The sequence below is a fragment of the Taeniopygia guttata genome, chromosome 20, assembly GCF_048771995.1.
Source record: "Taeniopygia guttata chromosome 20, bTaeGut7.mat, whole genome shotgun sequence".
Lineage (NCBI taxonomy): Eukaryota > Metazoa > Chordata > Aves > Passeriformes > Estrildidae > Taeniopygia > Taeniopygia guttata.
The window spans coordinates 15069491-15090508 of NC_133045.1; the positions used below are offsets into that span (position 1 = coordinate 15069491).

Genomic DNA, 21018 nt, shown 5'->3' on the forward strand with positions numbered 1-21018 from the left:
GCCACAGCGACAACGCCTCTGCTCTTCTCCAGAGCTGTAAGTTCGCTCTGCATGATCCTACAGTGCACCTCAGCTACTGTGTAAAGAAAAACCCTCACAGTCCCACTATTTCATATTCTATCTTAAGTATAAAACATCTTTTTTTAAAAGAGCTATTGTCTTCTGAAACAGTAAGTGCACAGTGACAAGCATTTTAAACAAGTACTTCTTATTTATTCACAATTCAGATAAAGTTTAAGGAAAGACAAAAGAAATACAAAGGACAACATTAAAATGAAAAGGAATTTTAGTCACTGAAGTGAGTTTCTACAGCCAGGGCTTTCCACACATTTCCAACTATTATCCAAACACTGCAGGTGCAGATTTCAAATCAATCCCATAACAAACCGCTATGACTATTCCCTTTGAAATTAAACTGGGAATGGAAGTTAGCCACCTTTATCTATGAGTACACAAACCATCAAATTCTTCAGTTTTAGCTTAAAGCTACACTTATCTTTTACAAGATGGTATCTGCAATACAATTTCAAGCAGCTTTTTCGTGTTGTCTGGGCTCTGCTATAAAACAGTCAGTGTCCACCCTCTGCGTACGAAAGCAGGTTCTGATCTTGCTGAGGAGCCTCTGCAGCTCAGAGCAGACTCACACTCGCAGCTTGGAGGTATCCCTGGAGGTACTGCAGCGCTTCTGCGTTCAGGCTGGTGCTCAGCATGGACAGGACCTGGGCACAGGTGGAGCAGAGGTGTCACGAGCGGAACACGAAGCCCGTGCTGCCTCCTGCAGTCACTCACAGCACAAAGCCAGACACAGAGCCGCAGGTACCCACGGGGAAAGCAGCAGGCAATCTTTACTTACCAAAATCTGGGGGAACACAAACCTGCCATGGGCTAAAAGAGTTAACTGTACACTCACCTTGTCTAATTTTGTATGAGCTGCCTGAATTCAGTAAGTGCATGCAACCAAACTTGAGACACATATTAGCTATAGGCCATCAAGTGTGTAAATTTTCTTTTTAAAATGGCATATTTAAGCTTATTGCAAAATTACGTGCTGTGAAAATAAAGCCTTTCTAAGGCTCGTAAGGAAAAACCTTACAAAAGCTCTATTCCAATGAAGAATTGGACACAGCACTATCTTGCATCCTAGTTAGGACCTACTTCGCTTTGCAGATTATCCAACATCAGCAGAGAGACCCACTCTCTGCAGAATGCAGCATCAGCATGCGAGTGCACAAGTCACCTACCCTGCCCGGGCACGCCGTGGACAGTTTGTGCAGAGACTGTGCCAGGTGGATTCTAGGATTGTTCACCATTTGTCCTACAGGATCGTGCTCTTTCTTCCCAGCAAAGGCTAGCTGGGAGAAGGCAGTCTGATAGCCTGGAGTATCTTCTATGTCAATGAAGTGCTCCTCGTCAGGGATTGTGTCATCCTCCGGCAGCTCAAAGAGGCCAATTAGGGCCTGCAGCAAAGGAATCCTGGGAGCAGAGAGGGGAGGGCAAAACGGACTGCTCAGAATGTGTTAGCACAGCCTATTTTACACGAACCCTCAAGTTATTTGGAACCCCTTATAATTTAGCCTTTGCAGGTACTTGCTTGGCTACTGAAATTGTAAATGCCCAAGGCATGCTGGACCAGGAGAGTTGTGGGTCTGAATATTTTACAGGCATAATGTGAGTACTCCTATCAACAGCATGAGCAACGTATGTATTTATCAGGTAAAATTGTCATGAAACATATCTGAAAAGAGCCATGATTTTCCAGATCACAACTTTCCTCTGAATACTTTAAAAGTTCTAGTTTGGGATCTAGTCTGGGATCCAGTGATTGTCACCAAATTCAAATTACCAGGCATGCTAGCCTGCTGGACTGGCTGACAAGCAAACGTCCCTGGTAGCTCTCCCCAGAATTCCACTCTCAAGCTAAGATATTACAGTTTCTCTGCCACGTTATGAATATGCTCAGCTGTCCTGACCAGAAGAGCCGTAGGTCAAAACTGGGGCTAGCTTTTCAGAAAGAATACAAGCTGGAGGAAAGCAGTGTATTTCCCTAAATGCAGGTCCAGCTAGCCAAATCCATGCTACCTCCATCAAAAACATCTCAAACCTGCTCTGTCACCCTCTTTGAAAATACAGTTTCATTTGTTGAGAAACAGAAGCAGGATGAAAGGCTGGAAACAGGAAAACAGCCTTGTGGCTCTGAGGAGATCACAATGGAGTTTCCAACAAAGATGTATTTTGGTCTGAGCTCCCATTTTCAATAACCCAAACAGCCTCACCAGCACAATCTGAAGAAGTGTGGTACCTACCACAGTTTGGTGTACTCAGTGTCCATCATGGGAGGACATTCTGTTAAGATTTTTGTAATGCCAACAGCACAGATTTTCTTTTCAACTTGTCCAGACACTTTCTGGATTTCTGGAATTATAATTTTCTCCAACACCATTCCAAACATCCTATGGAGGCATTGAGAGAAGAAGTATTAGAAAGACTCATCAGCCTTATGGTGACAAAAGAGAATCAGAAACAATGTGAATCACTAGGGAATAGAAACAACCAGGTAATCTGTTAGGATGCTGCCCTGTTGCAGTAGACATTTGCACATACAAACTTTTCACTAAGGACAACAACTAAAAAAATCAATCTTTCCTTTTTATAATCTTATTAGATTATAACTTGAACTATCAGCAAGGAACTGTGGTCAGAAATTCAGAAAAAAGAAGATTTTCTAGACAAATAAATGAACCACATTAAGAGAAACATTTAGCCAGTCAAATTAGTGATTAATGTACTCTGACAGTCTAGCTAAACAGACAACTCTTTCTTACTTCAAAAGATAAAAATAACACAGCAGTATTAAATATAACCCAAACAAAAAAAAAACCATACTAACTTTGGCTGTATGCTGTCAAATATTTCTTGCAGAGCTAATGCCCCATATCTTACACAATACAAATTAATGAAGACAAGGAAACCTGTAACAAGAAAATGTCAAAGTAAAACTTAACAGGAAAACAAAAGAATAGCTTTAGAGTCAGCAGAAAAATACATTCCAAGATTTCCAAGGGGACAGAAATGGCAGTCTTTATAAGCATTCAGTTTAGTGAAGTACATGAACTTGCTGCCTGGAAATTTGCATAAAAACTGATCTTTTCACATACCACAACACAAAAACAAGGTGTACACAAGAGTTACTCCTTTTTCCCCTTATAGCAGTTACAAAAAGGCATTAGAAAAGCCATTTGCAATTTTTTTTCAGATCAAGAACCAAAGAAATTCTTCCAAAAACTCTACTTTTAGCAGAAAACTTCACATGATACAGACTGAGGTATGAGCCCCTTTGCACTGGTGCAGTATATTAAAAGCACCACTTCCACTTTATTTGTGGAAGACCATTATAAGCAACTCTATCATTCTTGTTCCTATCAGGTGGCACTGACAGGATTTTATAGGGTTAAGTTACGGACACTGTGTAATTTGGGTAGTGACAGTATCATTAAAATAATTTAATAACTCTGACAATCTTCTTGTGACAGCATGAATAATCAGATTATGTATTGCAATAATCTGTCACAACTTTGCCAGTTCAACATAAAACCTTTTCAATAAATTTAGTCAGATAAAGGCCAAAGTGACACAAGCATGGAATACTTCACAGCCCTAACACACAATCAGAGGTAACTACAGGTAGTCAGATTGCTGTGCAGCACCAGAGGGAAAATTTGCTGATATTGGTTGGAGATTAAATGGAGACATTTTCAATAATGACATCATACACTAGGAAAGGAAGAGAAAAAAACAAGTCTTGTTCATTATTTTAATTCCATTCCCTCAATTTCATTAATTTAAGTGTCACCTGCTATGGTGACTGCCCCATACACCCCTCTTGATGACAAAGAATTTGGAGCAAGTCCTAGGAGTCACCACTGTCCCTCCGGGGCACAACAGGACACTTGTTGTGCACCTTGAACTACTGCTGTCACCTGAGCTTTCCACAGAGCAAGAAACTTACTTTTGATAAATTTTGTTGTTTTGGAATTTTGAAGTCTTTGGAATAGCAGAATGAAGATCTGTTTCCTGTACTGGTCAACTGATTCACTGGAAATTTAAAAGGATAGGTATTCAATTCACACTAGGACTTTACTGATGTCACTTCAGAGAAAACATATATAGAATTGTTCAAATCTATTTGACTGAAAAATGTGATGTTTTCAGTTGTTAAAAGTTAGCATTTAGCATATTTATACACTTCACAATTAAAGTCTACAGAAGTTAGCTTTAAATGTAATTTCAGCTCATACTCACGGAGGCATATGCTCAATGATACTGTTTAGAAGATAGAACCCTTGATGATCATTAGCTTTAGACGCAATCAACTTCTGGAACACACCTAGCAATCCAGGCTGCAAGAAAAGCAGATATAAAATCCTAGACAACAGTTCTCCATATGTGACCCTACCAGAAAATTGGCCATTACCATCTAAGGCATGCACCAAGGCAAAAGCCTTTATAACCTAAGCCAGGGTTCAGTTTCTATGGTTCAGGCCAAGGAAGATACATGTTGGCTTCTTCTCACTCACTCTTCTCAAGACTGTTCTGAACAGAACCTGGAAGTTCTCATTACACACACGATGAGGCAAACAAGACAGGAAAGCCGTGGAAATTTACCTGCTTGCAAGAACTAAGAGCAGAAATTTTTCATCTTGGCTGACAAAAAACTAATAGCCTAGAATTCATCTTATCCATGTAATAGAAAAGCACCCAAAAATCTACATTGACAGTATGATTCTGTCTTTGTATGTAAGCACCAAACTGTGCACAACCCAGCTGTTTGCTGGAGCTCCTCACAGTCTGGAAGCTCAGGTGCCCATGTCCCCAGGCCCACGCCCCAGCCCTGCCCCAGGCACTCACGATTTTGTCGGCGGCAGCGCTGGCGATGGTGCTGGCGCCCCGCTCCAGGTAAGCCTGCAGCAGCCTGACCAGAGGGGGAATGTTTCCTGTCCTTTCCCAGAGAACTGGCTGCAGCAGATGGGGAAACAAGGCCATGTAGGATGATGGGATTTCATTTTTATGCATTTCTAGAAGTAGTGACATCACTTGAAACACGTAGGGAATGAACTCTGGAAGAGAAACGATGCCATTTACAAAGTCAGACAACACGGTCACTGCCAGTTCCCAGAAACCACATACCTATGGATTGAAACCACAATTTTGATATTATCACAAAGATTTCAATAATAAAACTCTGAAGAAACATACCTTCCTAAATGTAATTATTCAAACAATTAGTATGCATTGCATCTATACACTTTCTATTTCCTCTACCTGTTACTGTTTAAGAACATAAAAAAACAAACTACTAGAAAAAAGGCAATAGAATTAAGAGTAATATTAAGAGGCTTTGGAGCAGTGATTGGTAGATACTTTAAGAATGCAATTTAAAATAAGTGAATGCTGTTGACGTACCCTATGGAACAATCTAAACACTTCAGACGGTGAAAATGTTGATTCTCCCCTTGAATTTCCTGTGCTACAATAAACCTGCCATAAGGTAAATCCTAGAAGCCAACCCCAGTGGAGAGAGCACAGGCACTCCCTGAGCGCCCTCACCTTGCACATCGTTCTGCAGGATCTCTGTGAACACCAGGAACAAAGCCTCCTCAAAGCTCCCCACTGCCTCTGGGTTTGCCTTGCACGTTATCCGGATCGACAAGCAGATCGACTCAAACATATAATGGTTAAAGTGAGGTTTGCTGGGATTCTGAAAACAAGTAATAAACAGACACATCAACCCAAACTCACAGACAGGTCACTTATTTTGTTAAATATATTTTTTTATTTCAACTGAAGGCTAAAGTAGCTTTTCAGACTAGGGATACTTGTAACGTATGTATTAATGTGCTTATGAAATTAATTCCATGGATAAAAGCAAACATAAAGAGCTCTAAGGTATAAAAGAGAGGTTGTGTTTTTTTTTGTAGGAAGTGTTTTTCAGAAGCTCTATATAAGCTACCAAACAGTAAAAATACCACAGAACAAAAACCAGAAAAAGGTTATTTTTCAATCTGTCAAGTGTCCAGTCAATTCTCTATTGAATACTTCTTATAAGCTGCAGCTGAGTTTAAACTGTACAGAGAAGTAGTTTTCTGGACAATCAATTTCTGGACAAACCTATTGCCAATGGTTAAGAATTTGGCAAGTCTAAATAAAAAACTAAGAGAAATTTACCCACCAAAAGCATACGGGTAATTTATTTCATTCAATCCCACATTTCAATGCCAATTACTATTAGCTTCAGAAGTTTCATGGGCAAAGAATACAGGAGTTGTGATAAAACCAGAATATTGTACTGGTGGCCTCTGCACAAGCAAGCATTTATACTACAACAAACTAGCATTACAGAAAGAGTTCACAATCTGCTTCTAAATTTCAGATGAGAGCAGGAAGAATGATCTTAGAATATGTCCTAAAAGGAAGGCAGTACCTCACTGGAATGCTGTTTCAAATTAGTTGCATCAGAAAATATTGAACTGTTTAGAGTATTCTAACAGAACACCACCAATAGGACTTAAGTCCTCAGCAAGACTGCTCTAAAACGTAAAAGGTGACCCTGTTGCTCTGTTTCTTTACCTTACTGACAGCCAGCAGTTTCTGTGTGAGCTGTGTGATGACAGAAGGGATGTATGGAATTATGGACTCCTGGAGCAGAGAAAAACTCCTCATGATGGCTGCAAATAAATGGAAAATTTTAACTTCTGAAGACAAAATACACTTCTGCCACTCAACATATGCCTAAATCCTTTACCTTTTACTGTTAAAATAGGATCCCAAAAAGGAATTAGGTACAAAGAACACCTGCTGCAAGAACATTTAATCTATAATCACGACAAAGCATAAAACAAAGCCTCCTTATTCTCATTCTAGAGATGAACACAGGAGATCAAGTAGCCTTACAGAGGCCATCAGTTGTCCTGGCAACTCTCAGATCTCAGCATCCCCTTAGCCATGATCAGATCTATCCTTTCACTAGCCATGACCACATGTCCTCCCCATGACCAGAGTGCTCAGATCTTCCGCTGACACTGTCCTGACTACAAGCCTACCATTAGAGAAATAACTTAGTACCATTATGTTTAGTGTTTTTCTTTGGTAACATAAATTTAGTTGAAGATGACGTGTTACAGCCTGATAAGTAACTGCACTCTTCAACATATTTGCATAAAATAGGTTTTGCAAATAAAAATGTCAGGAACATGTAACTGTAAGCCTTTATCTCAAGTTAACCACGTTATTCTTATATTGCAGGACTCATTAGGCATTTACCTTTCATAATGTATTCATTTTCAGAGGAGCCAGGAAGCGTCAAAGCTTTGAAAAGGTTTGTTAACAGCACTTCTACAAATGGTGCCATTTCTGCAGCTGTAATGCTGTTAAGTGAAACACAGCTCTTTAATGATGAGAGAGAGTCACAAACTTCAAGCCTTATCCAATACGACAATATATGACACAAAGGATCCCCTACAGGTCCTTCTCATCCTTAATACACAAAATCTATTAGCAATGAATTTATTTCTGCTTGAAAACTTACAGGGTAGCATTATTTGTCCCTCTCATGGTAAACAGTCTTTCAAGAGCATGGGCTGCGTAGGTATGGACTACAATACTTTCTGCTTGGAGATGATTGATTAAGAGAGGAATAGACACCAGCAGTTGCTCCTTTGGTACCTACACAAGTACAGCAACAAGTCATAAGTACGTTAAAAAATGCAGATGGTTCAGCTGTAGAGCACAGCCAAGCTCATCAGTAACACACAGAGCTTGGCAGAGGGAGGTGTCTTGGGAGGCTCCTCCTGCTGCTCCTTCACGTCCTGACAACCAGGAGGTACCTACTTCTGTCATGGCTCGCATACTTCCCCTGAACACCAACAGTACACTGGGTTAGCAGTAAGTGCAGACAATCCCAATGTGTATTTCCCTTTCCATTTTACTTTGTCTTAATAGGTAATTAAAAATATCAAGGTTTAAAAAAACAGTATAATGGATATTTCATAGGAAATAAATAAAGGTAATTTAGAATTTAGAATAGTATGCAACATACTTTCTCACCCCATCTCATGAATCAGAAAAGATAAAGGATAAAACTGCTGTACTCTGTAACAACTACTGCAGTGATACAAGCTATCAAGGGTATCTGGACTAACACTGACTTGGAAACGTCTGAGTGTGTCACAGAATTAAGCAGCTAAGATATTCAGTGTTCCCACAGCATATGAACAGCACACAGACTACATGTTAATTGGGTATTTATAACAATATCATTTACTTTCTAAATTAAAAATTCAGCATGAAGTGTTGTGTATGACTATCAAACACCTGTTGAGTTAGTATATGGCCAAGTGTGATAAATTAGGTTTGGCAAGTATAAAAGTAACAATATGTTTTTCTATAAGAGTGAAAGAAAAACTTACTTGGTTTCTAAAAATCATGATATATTTGATACCATCTGCTTTTAGCACAGGGAATTCATTCACTGAAACAGAAAAATATGCAAACTTCATTGATACTTCTCATACAAATGCGATTACTGAACATATACTATATATACAAGTGACAATTGTCACTAAGTAATAATTTTCCCCTGTAGAAAATAATACAGACAATGTTTTTCTACATTTCTTAGTTCCTGCACTTTCATATGGGCACTGCTAGAATATCAGTTTTAGGAACAAATCACATCCCAGTACCATTAAAAGTACAGTCCAGCTCAGATGAAATCTCATCTTCTGGTTTCAATTTTAGCAGCCTTCAATTACACATTTTGAGACAACCCACTATGCTTCAGTGTAGTAAGATAATTGTTGAAGTATAAAATAAACACCGTGGTTTAAATCTAGACATCCACAACCTCATCAATAGAGCATCAGTATTTTAACTTCTCAGGGTTTTATAGAGCACAGAGGTTTGCCACAAGGCCTCAAATACAGAACTCAAATTACTTTGATTCAACAAGTTAAGATGTAGCTGAGAGCAACCATGTGTATACATGCTCTGATCTTGCAGAGAGCAGGTGGTAAGGTGGCAATCCACCTTGGTGTAACAGCTCCTTCACTGCTGGCCACACAAAAATGAATTACTCTGGGCCAGGTGTTAAGAGCCCGTCCCGGAAATTCTGCTGATAAAGGAGTGCTTGAGACTTCACAAACAATGGCCACTGTCAAGGCTATGATACATCACAAAAATACCCTATCAAAATTAACATTAACTTACCAGTAGCAGACTTTAAGTCAGGTTGAATGTGATTCACAAAGAATTCTGTCAGATTAACGAGTTCATTGGCCTGTGTTATTCCGTGCTGGAAGAAGCAAAAAACAACTTGTATTTTTATATTCTGACATATAAGCTGCTAGTTTTCTTACTAATTTTTAAAAATTACTATTAGTTTTCTTTTACAAGAAATGCAACCTCTTTTTAAACCAGGATTTTTAGATGGAGATTTTTCAACGAAGTGTTCTAAATTAGTTCATATTTGCCATCAAATAGCACAGAAAAAGACACAAAGTTTGCAGTTTCCCAAATGCTACCAGACTAGTGATGTGTAATGTTCCCATTACACATACTAAAAACTGCTGGCCAGCAGTATACACCTGGCTTCAGGAAAAGACTGAGAACCTTCAGCAAAATTGCACAAAGAGATGTACACATTTTACTATGTTTGCCTCAAATCTGTCTTGTAAAGGCACTGAGATTTGAACTGTAACAGCATTTAAAAGATCTAGCAGTACATCTAAACTTGTTCCATCGGACATTTGATACAGTGCTCCTGTTTCAAAATATAGGTTAGCCCAGCTGTGCTTTTTCAGTGTCTCCAGCCTATCAGCAAGTAATGAGATCCATTTCCAGCTGTCATTAGCATTCACATGTCATTCACAAATTAAACATTCAAGTAGCAGGAAATATTGGGAAATGTAAGAACTCCAAGAGTCATTTAAATTCCTTTTAGTCTGCTTAGCCCATCTGATCATCTTCTGTAAAGCCCTATTTGCCTTCCATGGCTTCCAGAGTGCCTCAGGACCACTCAGAGCTCAGAGGTTCCAGAGCTGAGCCAGTTTTGTTTCTTTGGCTGGCTGGATCTCACACGCCAGCCACAGTGCCACACTGTGCCCCATCTACCTGAAGGTCAGATAGCACCAGCTGTGACAGGATTATATAAAGGGCAGCTTTTCATCTCATCAACATCAACTACTGCACACACAGTTTACTCCCTTTCTTGAAGCAGCTTAAACGAGCAGCAGGCCTCATCTGCACTGCAATAGCTGAATGCAGACAGATTACAAAGAATAAAATGTACAAGTACCTTCTGTGTCTGAGCTTTGGATGCCAAAGATGTTACAAGGTAAATGGCTGCATCTTTGTGCTTCCAGTTAACAGACGGATTCTTTGCATATTCTTGCAGCATAGAATTAACATATCCAGAAAAAATCCCTGTCACAGGTCCTTCAAAAAATTTGCACAAGCCTCTGACCAGATCACAAGCTGCTCTGCGCCTGGTGTCAATATCTGCATGAGAACCAAAGATTCTTAGGATATGACAAAGCAGACAGCTTTTCATATTAATAAACATAATAATCAAAACAGTATCAGCTTCTCAAGTTATGTTAATTATTGCAACCCTCCATACTGCTGTGTAAGAACACCTGTAAGCCTTTTATTCACTGTCACAACTGGACTGCCAGGGAGAAGGGACACCTGCCCCTGAGCAGTGCAGCAGGCATGCAGGGGGGCTGGGCATTATGCATCCAAAGGTACTGGCTCTGCCTGGGAGGGAGTCTTTTCGTCCTAGTGTCGCGTTTTGTACCAGTGGCTAAAGCTGCTGGTAACACCCAGGGCTTGCTGCTGCTGAAGAGCACTGTCACAGTGTCAGGGCTTCCTCTTCCTCCTGCTTTGCCTTCCCAGCAAGTCGTTTGGGGCAGGCAAGAAGCTGGGAGGGGACAACGTGGGCAACTAATCCAAAGTGACCAGCAAGACATTCCATGCTGTGACATGCTCAGCAATAAAAACTGAGCTGGGGGGGAGGGGGTCTGGGGGAAGTCTGCCTGCAGGCAGTGGTGAGTCACTAACTTCTCTCCCCTTTCCTTACTCTGTCTTTCACTTAAACTGCCTTTATCCACCAGTCTTCTCACTTTCACCTCTCACCCTCATCAGACTGCAGCAGGCTGGAGCACAACCCAGCTATTGGCCCACCACACCTGACAGTACCTTTTTGTAAAAAACTTCACAGATACCTAAAATACAGCCACTCTTGGATAAGAATGACGTTTTCTTGAAAAAAGTTCAAAAAGGTTTCCTCGAATTTTCTCCTCCACTGCAAGCATACAATAATTTATTCAATCTACCACGAAATGCCATCACTTCAGATGTGTCTGTCAGTGACGTGCTGGTGGCACAGCCTGTCACACAGAGGCAGGTTTGGCTCCCTAAGGCTCTGGCCTGGCTGCAGAGCACAGCCTCCCCCAGCCCTGCAGCAGCTGGGCCAGCACAGCCGTGGCCCAGGGCAGGCACTGCTCTCAACACATGCCACATCCCAGCCTGGCTGCTGGCCAGCTGGCCTGAGCACAGCTTGTGTGCAACCCCGGCAGAATTTCAGCCTCAGCATCAAGAGTCTCTCCCTGTTATTTAAAACTCCACACATAGGAACTAAATACACAACTGGCTACTACTCAGCGTTGACTCGCAGGCTGTGTTTGCTGAGAATGTGGGCAGTGCAGAAGACATACCAATCCAATTAAGGAAAAAGCCCTATAAAAACATTGATCAAATCAGAAAGACACTGTGACAAGCATATCGTGACAGTAGACTTGATCACAGACTGGATAAAATCCAGCTGGGGGTGGTGTGTGGAAACCTTCTCAATTTCAAAATGAAGTTATAAAAGCGTCAATAAATTGCTTCAGCTCTTTAGAGTTATATTTAAAGACCAAGTATTCTTAGTAAAAATCTGTGGATTACCAGATCCTTCCAAATCCCTTCTTATATACTCTTCAGAATTATCTTCAAATGCTTCTTCATCAGCCGCTGAAAATACAAAATACGTGAAAGTTGAAGTACTGCAGTCTCTGGTTTTTATAGTAAAAGGGTCTATCATTATCAGCTTGCTATTTTTTCCAAGAACCTTCCTATAACATTAATATTAATTAACAAGAAATATCCAGCCAGACTAGTCTGTTTAGCTTCTGTCCCATAAATTAGTCTTTCATACCCAGGGGCTGATGTGTTGATTCTAAGAAAAACCTCAACACATATTCAACACCAGATGTATTTGAAGAGACTTTCAGAGTCATAGACTTAAGAGAGAGAAGTTTCTTATCACTGCAATATATTTTCACTGCATTTTAAATAAATGATCAGTATGAGCATCAAAACCTGGAGAACTGAACACTACAATTTGGTAGGCCTGATATTCCTGCCTATTTAGGCTCCTTGTATTACTCAGATACTCACTTTAATTGTAGAAATTTATTGGTGGCACATGACCTAGACTTCCTCCACTGGGATTTCAACATGAAAAGTTAGGTATAGTCAAACAACTCTACAAAGCCCATAGGACAGCAATCTGCTGCAGAAACTTTGGCTTGAATCTGGCACTAAGGTACACAAGAGGGAATCCTCAATTCTTAGTCCCGCAAAGCAACATGCCATGCTAATTAGATTTTTGTTGTGTTTTTCAAAATTTAAGTCTCAAAAAGTTACCTCTAAATTCCATATTGGGAACAATAACTTTTTCACAGATGCTTGTCAATATATTCTGGTCTTCAAACAGATGCTTGTAATGTGGTCTCTCACAAACTGAGGCCAGAAACTGGATGGCGTTACTGACCAGCTATAGCACCACAAACAGAAGGCAAAACTTTAGCATGACTGATCCATTTATGATTTATTATTACACTTGATAAGATCAGATTTTAGCAACTCACCAAGTCATACTTCACTTCCTGGCCAGTTGTGACTAACAGATTCCAGATTGCTGTTACAAAACGTGGCAGGTAGGGCTGGAATTCTTCATCATATTTTTGAGCATATAAAGCGGCATTATCACAAATTTGTGATTTCAAGAGCTCCAACAATCCAGCTTCCTCTTCATCCTCACATAAAACAAAACTAAGAACTTGAACATCCAAACTTCAACACTACTTAAACATTAGAAGTATCAATGTATTTACATTAAATATTTACATCACCATTTTACCATGTCCCAAACAGGTGAAGAAATCCTTCTCATTGTCCCTAGAATACTGTATTTTGCTGATCTGTACCCAAACTGCTTTTCAAGTGAGAAATCATACCTACATTTCATATCAAGTACTATGTACACCATAATTCACACGAAATTAATTTACAAATGTAGTACGAAAAAGACAACACAAGGCATCAAAAATACAATTAAAAGCCACTACATCATGATTCTTTAATTGGAGTAGTTGTAGAAGTTCCCTCCCCTTCCCCAGATCACAGATGTTCATGGAACCACAATGTGAACTGGGAAATTGAACTGGAATTAAAAAAAACAACTCAAGCAAACACCACCCCAGTTCTGTCTGCCCCTCTTCCCTCCATCCCCACGTTTCAGCTTTACTGCCTGTTCCAGTTCAGCTGCACAAGTGCTTGTACTGGGAGCAGCCCACAGACACAAGACAAAAAAGCAGCAAAGCTTATTTTAGCAGAAGGGTAACTAGAGCACAACATACACTTAATATGCCTCCCTATGTGCTGTCAAGAAATTTATACAGTTGTTTTGGCTCCATCAAGTGGAGATGTGATGCTGTGACGATGGAAGACATCAGCACTTAAAATGCAGAAAACACGCACAAAAGTAACTGGAGCTTTGTTGACCTGGTATCAGCTTTCACCAGTGAAATTACGCATTCTTTAACTAGACCAAGACAGCAAATACTGAAGTGCTTAAGAGATGTCCTGCCCTCTGTGTTCAATTGTTTCAAGTTCTTTAAGATACCCTGTTTTCTAGAACCAGCTGACAGATACAGAAAACCTGAGCCTTGTGATGCTAACAGTCAGGTTACTTCAGCAGCTGTTCTGGAAAGAATCAACTCAGATGAGTATGGGTAATTTGATTTCTGTGCATAGCTGGAACTGTCACAGCTTGAATAAATGAACCTCAAATTCCTTAGACAGCAGAGCAACTTCTCTTAAACTCCACTTTCTTGCAGTCATTCTATTCCTTTGTTTGCCCCACAAAAAAACACTGCATTGTTCATAATTAGACCTAAGTTGTCAGTCCACACTCTCCCCTACAGATGCAAACCAGGTGGTTTATGCAGTACTTACATCAGTCTGCAAGAGTTTATTATCTAAAGTTAAAAGGCTATGAAAGTTTGTCATCCATGTTTCCATGTTATCTTCAAAAAATTCAGGAAGATCCTGTGAACGAAAAGCATATATCTACATTTTAATTTCTGACTGCACTGCTTAGATAACATACCTACACTGAAGTGGTGCATCCACCTTATAATCTACTGAGGGACAGCAACCTGTGGAAAACAATCTTCAAACTGAAACAGTGCCCCTTCCTCCTCCCAAACGAAAACTGTTCTGGCAGAGCCCTGAAGTACACGTAATTCCAAATAAACCAGTTGCTTAGACTCTAAACTGCTCACATTTTTATAATGAATGAGCCTTATCGCCTCTCACTCTCAGAACAAGAGAGCACAAGTCTTTTTTAACTTCAGCTTTTTCTTCTGCCCCCTATGGCAGAGCAGCCCAAGGAATCCAGGCACAATCCCACTTCACAGACTTACATTCATGTTGAGACACTAAAAAAATGTCACCCCAGCAAGGGAGCTTTTTACTATTTCCCACAGAGCACACTTAGTAATGTCCAAAATGCAGATCTGCTTCCAAAGCCAGACAACACACACTGCTCCCAGAATTACTGCTTCTACAGTGCCACAGAGCTACACTAATGGACTCTCACCTACGTGACCCAGCTCCTGTCAGTACAGGCACATTTATAAAGGGGCAGAAACTCAGGCATTGGACTCCTGCCTTTCCCAGCTCCTTCTCAGAGGCCCCATAGGACACCTCCTTGAAGCAGCGCCAACTCAGACTCTCTTGAACTTGTGTTTACATAGGACCAAGCTAATGTCTTAAATAATACTTCCTTACTGTGCTTTTACTACAGCAGATGCACTGGTGATTTTTCTTTTTGCCATAAAGCATGGCCTTAAAGGCTGCCTCAAATGATTTCTATAGTACCAGCTTCTTCAGAACAAAGTAAAACTATCCCAAGAACAAGGAGATTCACCTGAAAATTTAAACTGTAGAACAGCTTCGCAATTAGAATGAGAGAAGAAAAGAGAACCTTCAGGGCACTGGCATCGTTTGCATGCGTGCTGCAAAGTTCAATAGTTGCCTAGAAAAAAATGCAAGACTGTCAAGTACAAAACCCACACCAATAAAAAATACTGAAAAGTGTCATGGAATGTTTTTTTTAAGAAGAAAATATGGTTATTTTTCATCCTCTTATCAATCTTGTTAGGTCTCACTTCATGCCCTGAATCTGAACCCCTTTAAGAGTTTCAAACAACAATTCTTGAGTTTTAATTTTACAGGTATGCACAGCAAGCAACTCAGAACATTAAACTTGTTTTAGAAATGACTCAACAAGAAATACCTTAAAGAGATTTGTCAATGGTAAAGCAAAGGCATCAAGAACGAGTTTGATCTCCGTCCATAATTCATTTGACTTAAATTCATGGCGGTACCTGACAAGTAAGAGAAAAACACATGAAAAACAGAATAGCATTTATTATCAAAGTAATTCACACAGAATTTTGTCTTGTGCTGAACCTTGAAAAAAATACTGTAAAGTAAACAGGAACTAAACAACATGGTTCAAAACCATGCAAGGTGTACAATTTGATAACTACTTAAAAGGTATGTGTAGAAGTCACAACTGTGGGCTTTTGTAAATGTCCAAAACGAAGTCTAACAGCAAAACATGCCAGCTGAACAGAACTTTCAGCATCCACACACAAACTCCCTTACTTCCAGTACCTTTTGAATAAAGAGTGGGCGGTGCGCAGCACCCCATTGATGACGTGGAAATCTCCGCTCTGGAAGCGATTCACCATCTCTGTGAGCAGGTCTGGCCACTTCTGAGGGAAGTCTTCCCGCCCAATGATACTGATGGCATCGCTCAGCTGCAAAGGAACGGAGCCGTCACGGCACAGAATGGCACGCAGCAGCTCTGCCAGAGGCTGCCCACATCCCAGAAATTCCTGGTTCTGCCTGTCCCATTCAAAAATCACTGGATTAAATAGCTACAAAAATCTCACCTTAAACTTACACAGTCTCACTTTCTAGAATTGCTGTTTAACTGCTAATGTTAGAATTTAGCTATAAGATTATACAGTAATCATCTTTAAAAAATGTTAAAGTAGGTTGAAATACCTGTCACAATAGCCTCCAAGTTATTTTGATCAGCTTGAGCTCAGAGGTAAGGGAATTGACCTCTGCCAATAACCATAGCTTCTAGACATGCTTAGAATATTCCCAAAGTTTCATGGATACAACCAGGAATGACATATTACCTGCTTTTGAATTTGTTCTGGGCTGCTAAGCATCAAGGGCACTATGTTGGCTTTAATGGCTATTCTGTCTGATTCACATATTTTGTTTGGTTCATCCTCAACCTAAAATGAAAACAATAATTAAGTTATGGGCATATCAGCATACTCCAGGCAATGAGAGATGACCAGCATTTCAGAAACCAACAGTTTATATTGATTTATGTAATTATTGCAATGCTGAAGAACCTAAGCAGCAAATTAGAGACACTGCCTCCAATGAATCTGGAACAGCAGTATCTGAAAAAAACTGAAAGAAATAATGTCCTTCTGCAAAACTTTGAAGAAGATTTTTTTCTCTTCCCTAAGGGTAACTTTTCAGGTCAGCAATTGAGCAGCAGTGAGGGTAGGTGCACACAGCAATAAAATCCCCACATTTAACCAAGTCTCCTCTTCTACCACAGCAAACAGCATTTCTGCCAGCTCCACAAATTGATTTTGTGTGAGCTGTCTCAAGCCATCCTTTCTAGAGAGTGTACATGAAGGTGCAGGTTACACAATCAAAACCCTAACGTTGACTTTAAGTTATCTAACCAGTTCAAACCAGCAGTCAGTCAGCAGTGCCAAGCAGTAGAAATTGCAAAGCTACTACTAAAGAAATAAAATAATGAGGTGGCTTGTCCCAACCAGTGTCAGAGAACTAGAAATCATCCAGCAATTAAAAGAGAAAAGCACCTCCAGGGAGACACTCAATCCTGAGATACCTTAAACCTGATGGTACCAGTACCCTTCTCACATCCCTTTTACCATCCTTCCACACACATAATCAAAAGTTAGCAATTTCAGAAGTTCAAGGTATGCTTATCTATACCATCAGTCACTAACGGGGCTGCCCGGGGGTCAGGGCTGATTAGTATCTTTACTGATGATGTGGATGAGAGGATCAAGGGCTCCCTCAGTAGGTTCACAGAGGACACTGAGCTGGGAGGGATGTGAATCTGCATATTGTACCCTAAAAGGATGATTGGTTCTTAGCACACTTCCTCACTAGAATACCTACAATTCTCCAGTTCCTTTTAATATAATTCTTGAACGTTACAGATGCACAAACTTTGATGACATTTTCCTGTGATTTCTCCAGCAGTGTTAAGAGTAACAGCGGGTAGTTCTGGCTTCCTTCCACAGATTCAAGGAACTTTTCCGCTGAAAGAGAACACACTGCGGTCAGCAACAGCTCAACTGCTTTCTCTAAAAGGAATCCTACCATTGCTCAAGTGGCTGTTTAAAATACCCAACACAAACACTTCCCAGAGCTTCACAGCAACATGTCTGACAAAAGGTATCACAGCTTCTTTGTTCCCAGCTCCTCGCCACTCCTGCCTCAACAACAGCTCTGGATCCCCAGCAGGATGGGGAAATTCTGCCTCCTCACCCTTGGAAAAGCCATAACCCGAGAGAAGTAAATCCTGACTTGTTGGGAACAGCAGCACTGCTTTAAATAACAATAGTGAAAAAAAAGCAACAATACAGAAAAAGAAAACCACAAAAAACAGGTAAAATTACTTCTATTTATACCCACCCTTCATTAGTTTCTTTGGGGTTTCATTTTAAAATGAGAACTTTACTGTAAAGAGGTAATTGCATAAATATCCACTGAAATTTGGTACACAGAGACAGGAGAGACAAAAAGAAACAGAACTTTTTTTGTTCTCAATCATGAGAAACACTTACCAGGACGCCTTATAGCAGGATCTGGATCTAGTGTTTTCTTTAGATATTCAGTTAAAGTTTGTAAATTGGCATCACTGAGCTCCATTCTGGCAGAACCTAAAACCCACAAGCAGTTCTGTTACAACCAGAGATCAGAAAATATGTCCTAAAACTACCCAGCTAAAACCAGATCCCACAGAAGCAACATCAGCTCTTTTGGACAATACTTCACAAGCACAGTCCCAACCAGGGTGCTCCAGGTACAGCAAACATCCCATTTGTCAAGCTACAGGTAACTGTTAGTTTCTAGTTTATGGACCTCAAACTCCAGAAAAGGTTTATGCATCCTGCAGACATGCACCAGGTACAGCCAAAAGATGATCTCTTGCCCTTTCAGGACAACAGGAACTTGGTTCTGTTTTTGTTCTGCTGCCAGCCCCAAAAACTGCTCCTGACTGAAACAGCTGAACAGTCCTGCCCTACATAATTGTAAATAAAACAATTCAAAGTGTGTTGAAGAGTCAAAGCTTTTTCAAAAATCAAATATTCCTTATTAAATAAAAATCTCAAAAGAAAATACTTTTTCAAAAAAAGACACAAAAGACTGTGCAAAGCCAGTTAGTTTATCCTCCCTGTAAAATTAGTTCAGACTAGGGTGGGAGCTAATTTAAATGCAATACTTTTTACAGAGTAACTCTGCAATAAGTCCATACTGGTCCTCTCTAGTAATCCTCCCACACATATTCTTATCTGTACCACAGTTATATATATACTTCACAGCCTGCACTGGAAGAATTAAAATTACAGCAATACTATGACAGTAAGATGTGCTTTAATGGAGATGTTCCTTTGGACATCATCATCAATCCTGCCTGTCCTTCCCATCACCAGCAGCACAGTTCACTCCCAACACAGGCTATGAGGAAGAGAAGGTTTCCATTTTTTCTCTGGAGTTTCTGTTTAGTACAACTGACTGAAATTTACCTGTCCTGCTTTGTAGATGTTTCATGCTGATCACCAGCACAATAAACACGCTCACAAAGGCAGTGAGTTGTAATGACACAATTTTTATGTCAGTTATGGCATCTATATAATTTTAAAAGACAGCAGCAGTATCCCCTTGAATTAAATTAATGTTAATAACCAAATCAGATCCTAACATATTTTGCAAGAAGTAAAAATCTACCCGAACCGTCCTCTCCTATGTTTTCCTGTGCTTTTGGGGTTTACTTTTGGGGTCCGTAGTCTTGTTCACCAATTCACATCCACCAACATATTTTGACCTGTTACCTACATATGTTCATTTCCTTCTCTTTCCTCGAGCTCTTCAGGTTTGTTTTGCAGTACGAAAAACACGGGTGGTACTTTAGCTGGGGTGGTATGATGCTCTGGGTTGCAGGCCTCAGAAAACCCACAAAGCGTGCTTGAACATCACCGACTTTAGCCAAACCAATGCAGACCGCTTCCAGAGCAAAGCGCTCAGCACAGAACGCGGCCGTGCCCCGGGGCTCGGACCGGGCAGAGCCCGGCAGAACCGCACGGCCTCAGGCAGCACGGAGCGCACCGGCCGGTGCCGCAGGGCGCTCAGGGCCCGGAGCTGACGGGGAAACCATCCTGAGAGCTCGGGGACTCCCCGGGGGCATTCCCTGCTGCCCGGAGCGCGGGCCCGGCACAGCAGCGCCAGGGCCGGCGGGAGCAGCACGGCCCCGCGGCAGGAGCGGCCCCGCGCCCGCTGCTCCCCATGGGCTGAGGCCGCGCCGGAGCAGCCGCGGCTCTGCGGCGGGGCTGGCCCCGCTCCCGCCGCTCCCGCCGGGCCGTTCACCCGCGGGAGGGCCGGGCGGCTCCGTCCATCCCGGGCCGGACCGCGCCTGTTCCGCTGGCGCGGCTCCTGCGGCGGCCCCGCAGAGCAGCCCCGGGGCCGGGCCGGGCGGGGCCGTGAGGGGCGGCGGGGCCGGGGCCGGGGCCGGGCGAGGTCCCGAGCGGCCCCGGAACCTCAGCCTAACTCGGTCCCCTCGCCGCGGCAGCCCGGACTGGCAGCGGCCGCAGCCAATGAGGGGCGCGGGCTGTGCAGGCCCCGCGGCCGCGGACCAATGGGGGCCCGCGAGGGGCGGGCGGAAGGGCCCAGCATGGTGCGCTGCGCCGGTGGCCGCGCCGCGGGCCCAGCGCCGAGCGCGGCGCAAAGTTGGCGCGCGGGCGGCTGCGGTGCCGCCGGTGCGCGGGGCCGCCCCGGCGCCATCGCCGTGCGGGGCAGCGCGTCCCGGCCTTACCTGGCGGCTCCCTCACGGCGGCGGCGGCGGCGGCTCCGAGCGCTCCGGCTGCGCTTCACATTCAAACCGCCGGGCGAGGGCGCGGCGGCGGCTCCGTGACCGCATCGCGCGGGGCGGTGACATCGCGCTGCCGCCCGGCCAATCAGCGCCCGCGCCGGCCCCGGGCGCGCCGCCGCAAGCCAATCCGCGCCGCGCTCAGTGGCGGCGGCCAATGGCCGGGCGCTTCCCACAGGGCCCCGCGGCGCCCCGGCAGCCCCGCCCGCCCCGGCCCCGCCACGGGGGGAGCGGCGCTCGGAGCCGCGGGGCCCGGCGGGCGTGAGCGGGGCCCGGCCGGAGCCCCGGGACGGAGGGAGCGGGGCCCGGGGCCCGGCCGCAGCCCCTGCCCTGTCACGGGAACGTGCCCGTTCCTGCGCCGGAGCCGGGACTAGGACACGGCCCGTGGTACAAAACACGAACCAGAGCCCCTC

The 21018-nt window shown here is 42.7% G+C and overlaps 1 protein-coding gene across 2 annotated transcripts; it reads right to left on the minus strand.

The window, feature by feature from the left end:
• Window positions 1–191: 191 nt before the first annotated feature.
• On the minus strand, window positions 192–20682 carry CSE1L (chromosome segregation 1 like). 2 transcript variants are annotated; one of them, XM_030288510.4, is made up of 25 exons: window positions 20552–20682; window positions 18306–18401; window positions 17635–17777; window positions 16599–16700; window positions 16063–16208; window positions 15680–15770; window positions 15311–15418; window positions 14335–14427; window positions 12966–13133; window positions 12742–12871; window positions 12001–12066; window positions 10349–10551; window positions 9262–9346; window positions 8463–8524; window positions 7583–7719; window positions 7318–7421; window positions 6625–6722; window positions 5605–5755; window positions 4906–5114; window positions 4300–4397; window positions 4007–4092; window positions 2888–2969; window positions 2304–2450; window positions 1242–1473; window positions 192–719 (listed from the first exon to the last, which is right to left on the minus strand). In XM_030288510.4, the coding sequence occupies exons 2-25, from the start codon at window positions 18388–18390 to the stop codon at window positions 630–632; spliced, it is 2916 nt and encodes a 971-aa protein (XP_030144370.3). In that variant the 5' UTR covers window positions 18391–18401; window positions 20552–20682; the 3' UTR covers window positions 192–629. The 2 variants fall into 2 exon arrangements, with proteins under 2 accessions (XP_030144370.3, XP_030144369.3); XM_030288509.4 differs by lacking the exon at window positions 20552–20682 and adding an exon at window positions 19579–20251.
• Window positions 20683–21018: the final 336 nt, after the last annotated feature.

Bases quoted from the DNA above. Each gene is read 5' to 3' on its own strand.
- CSE1L (XM_030288509.4), bottom strand. The intron at 4,093-4,299 runs GTGAGTATGAGC...TTAAATTTCCAG, and splicing joins ATCATTGAGCATATGCCTCC to TGAATCAGTTGACCAGTACA. The intron at 2,970-4,006 runs GTAAGTTTCTTG...TTCTTGTTACAG, and splicing joins AACAACAAAATTTATCAAAA to GTTTCCTTGTCTTCATTAAT.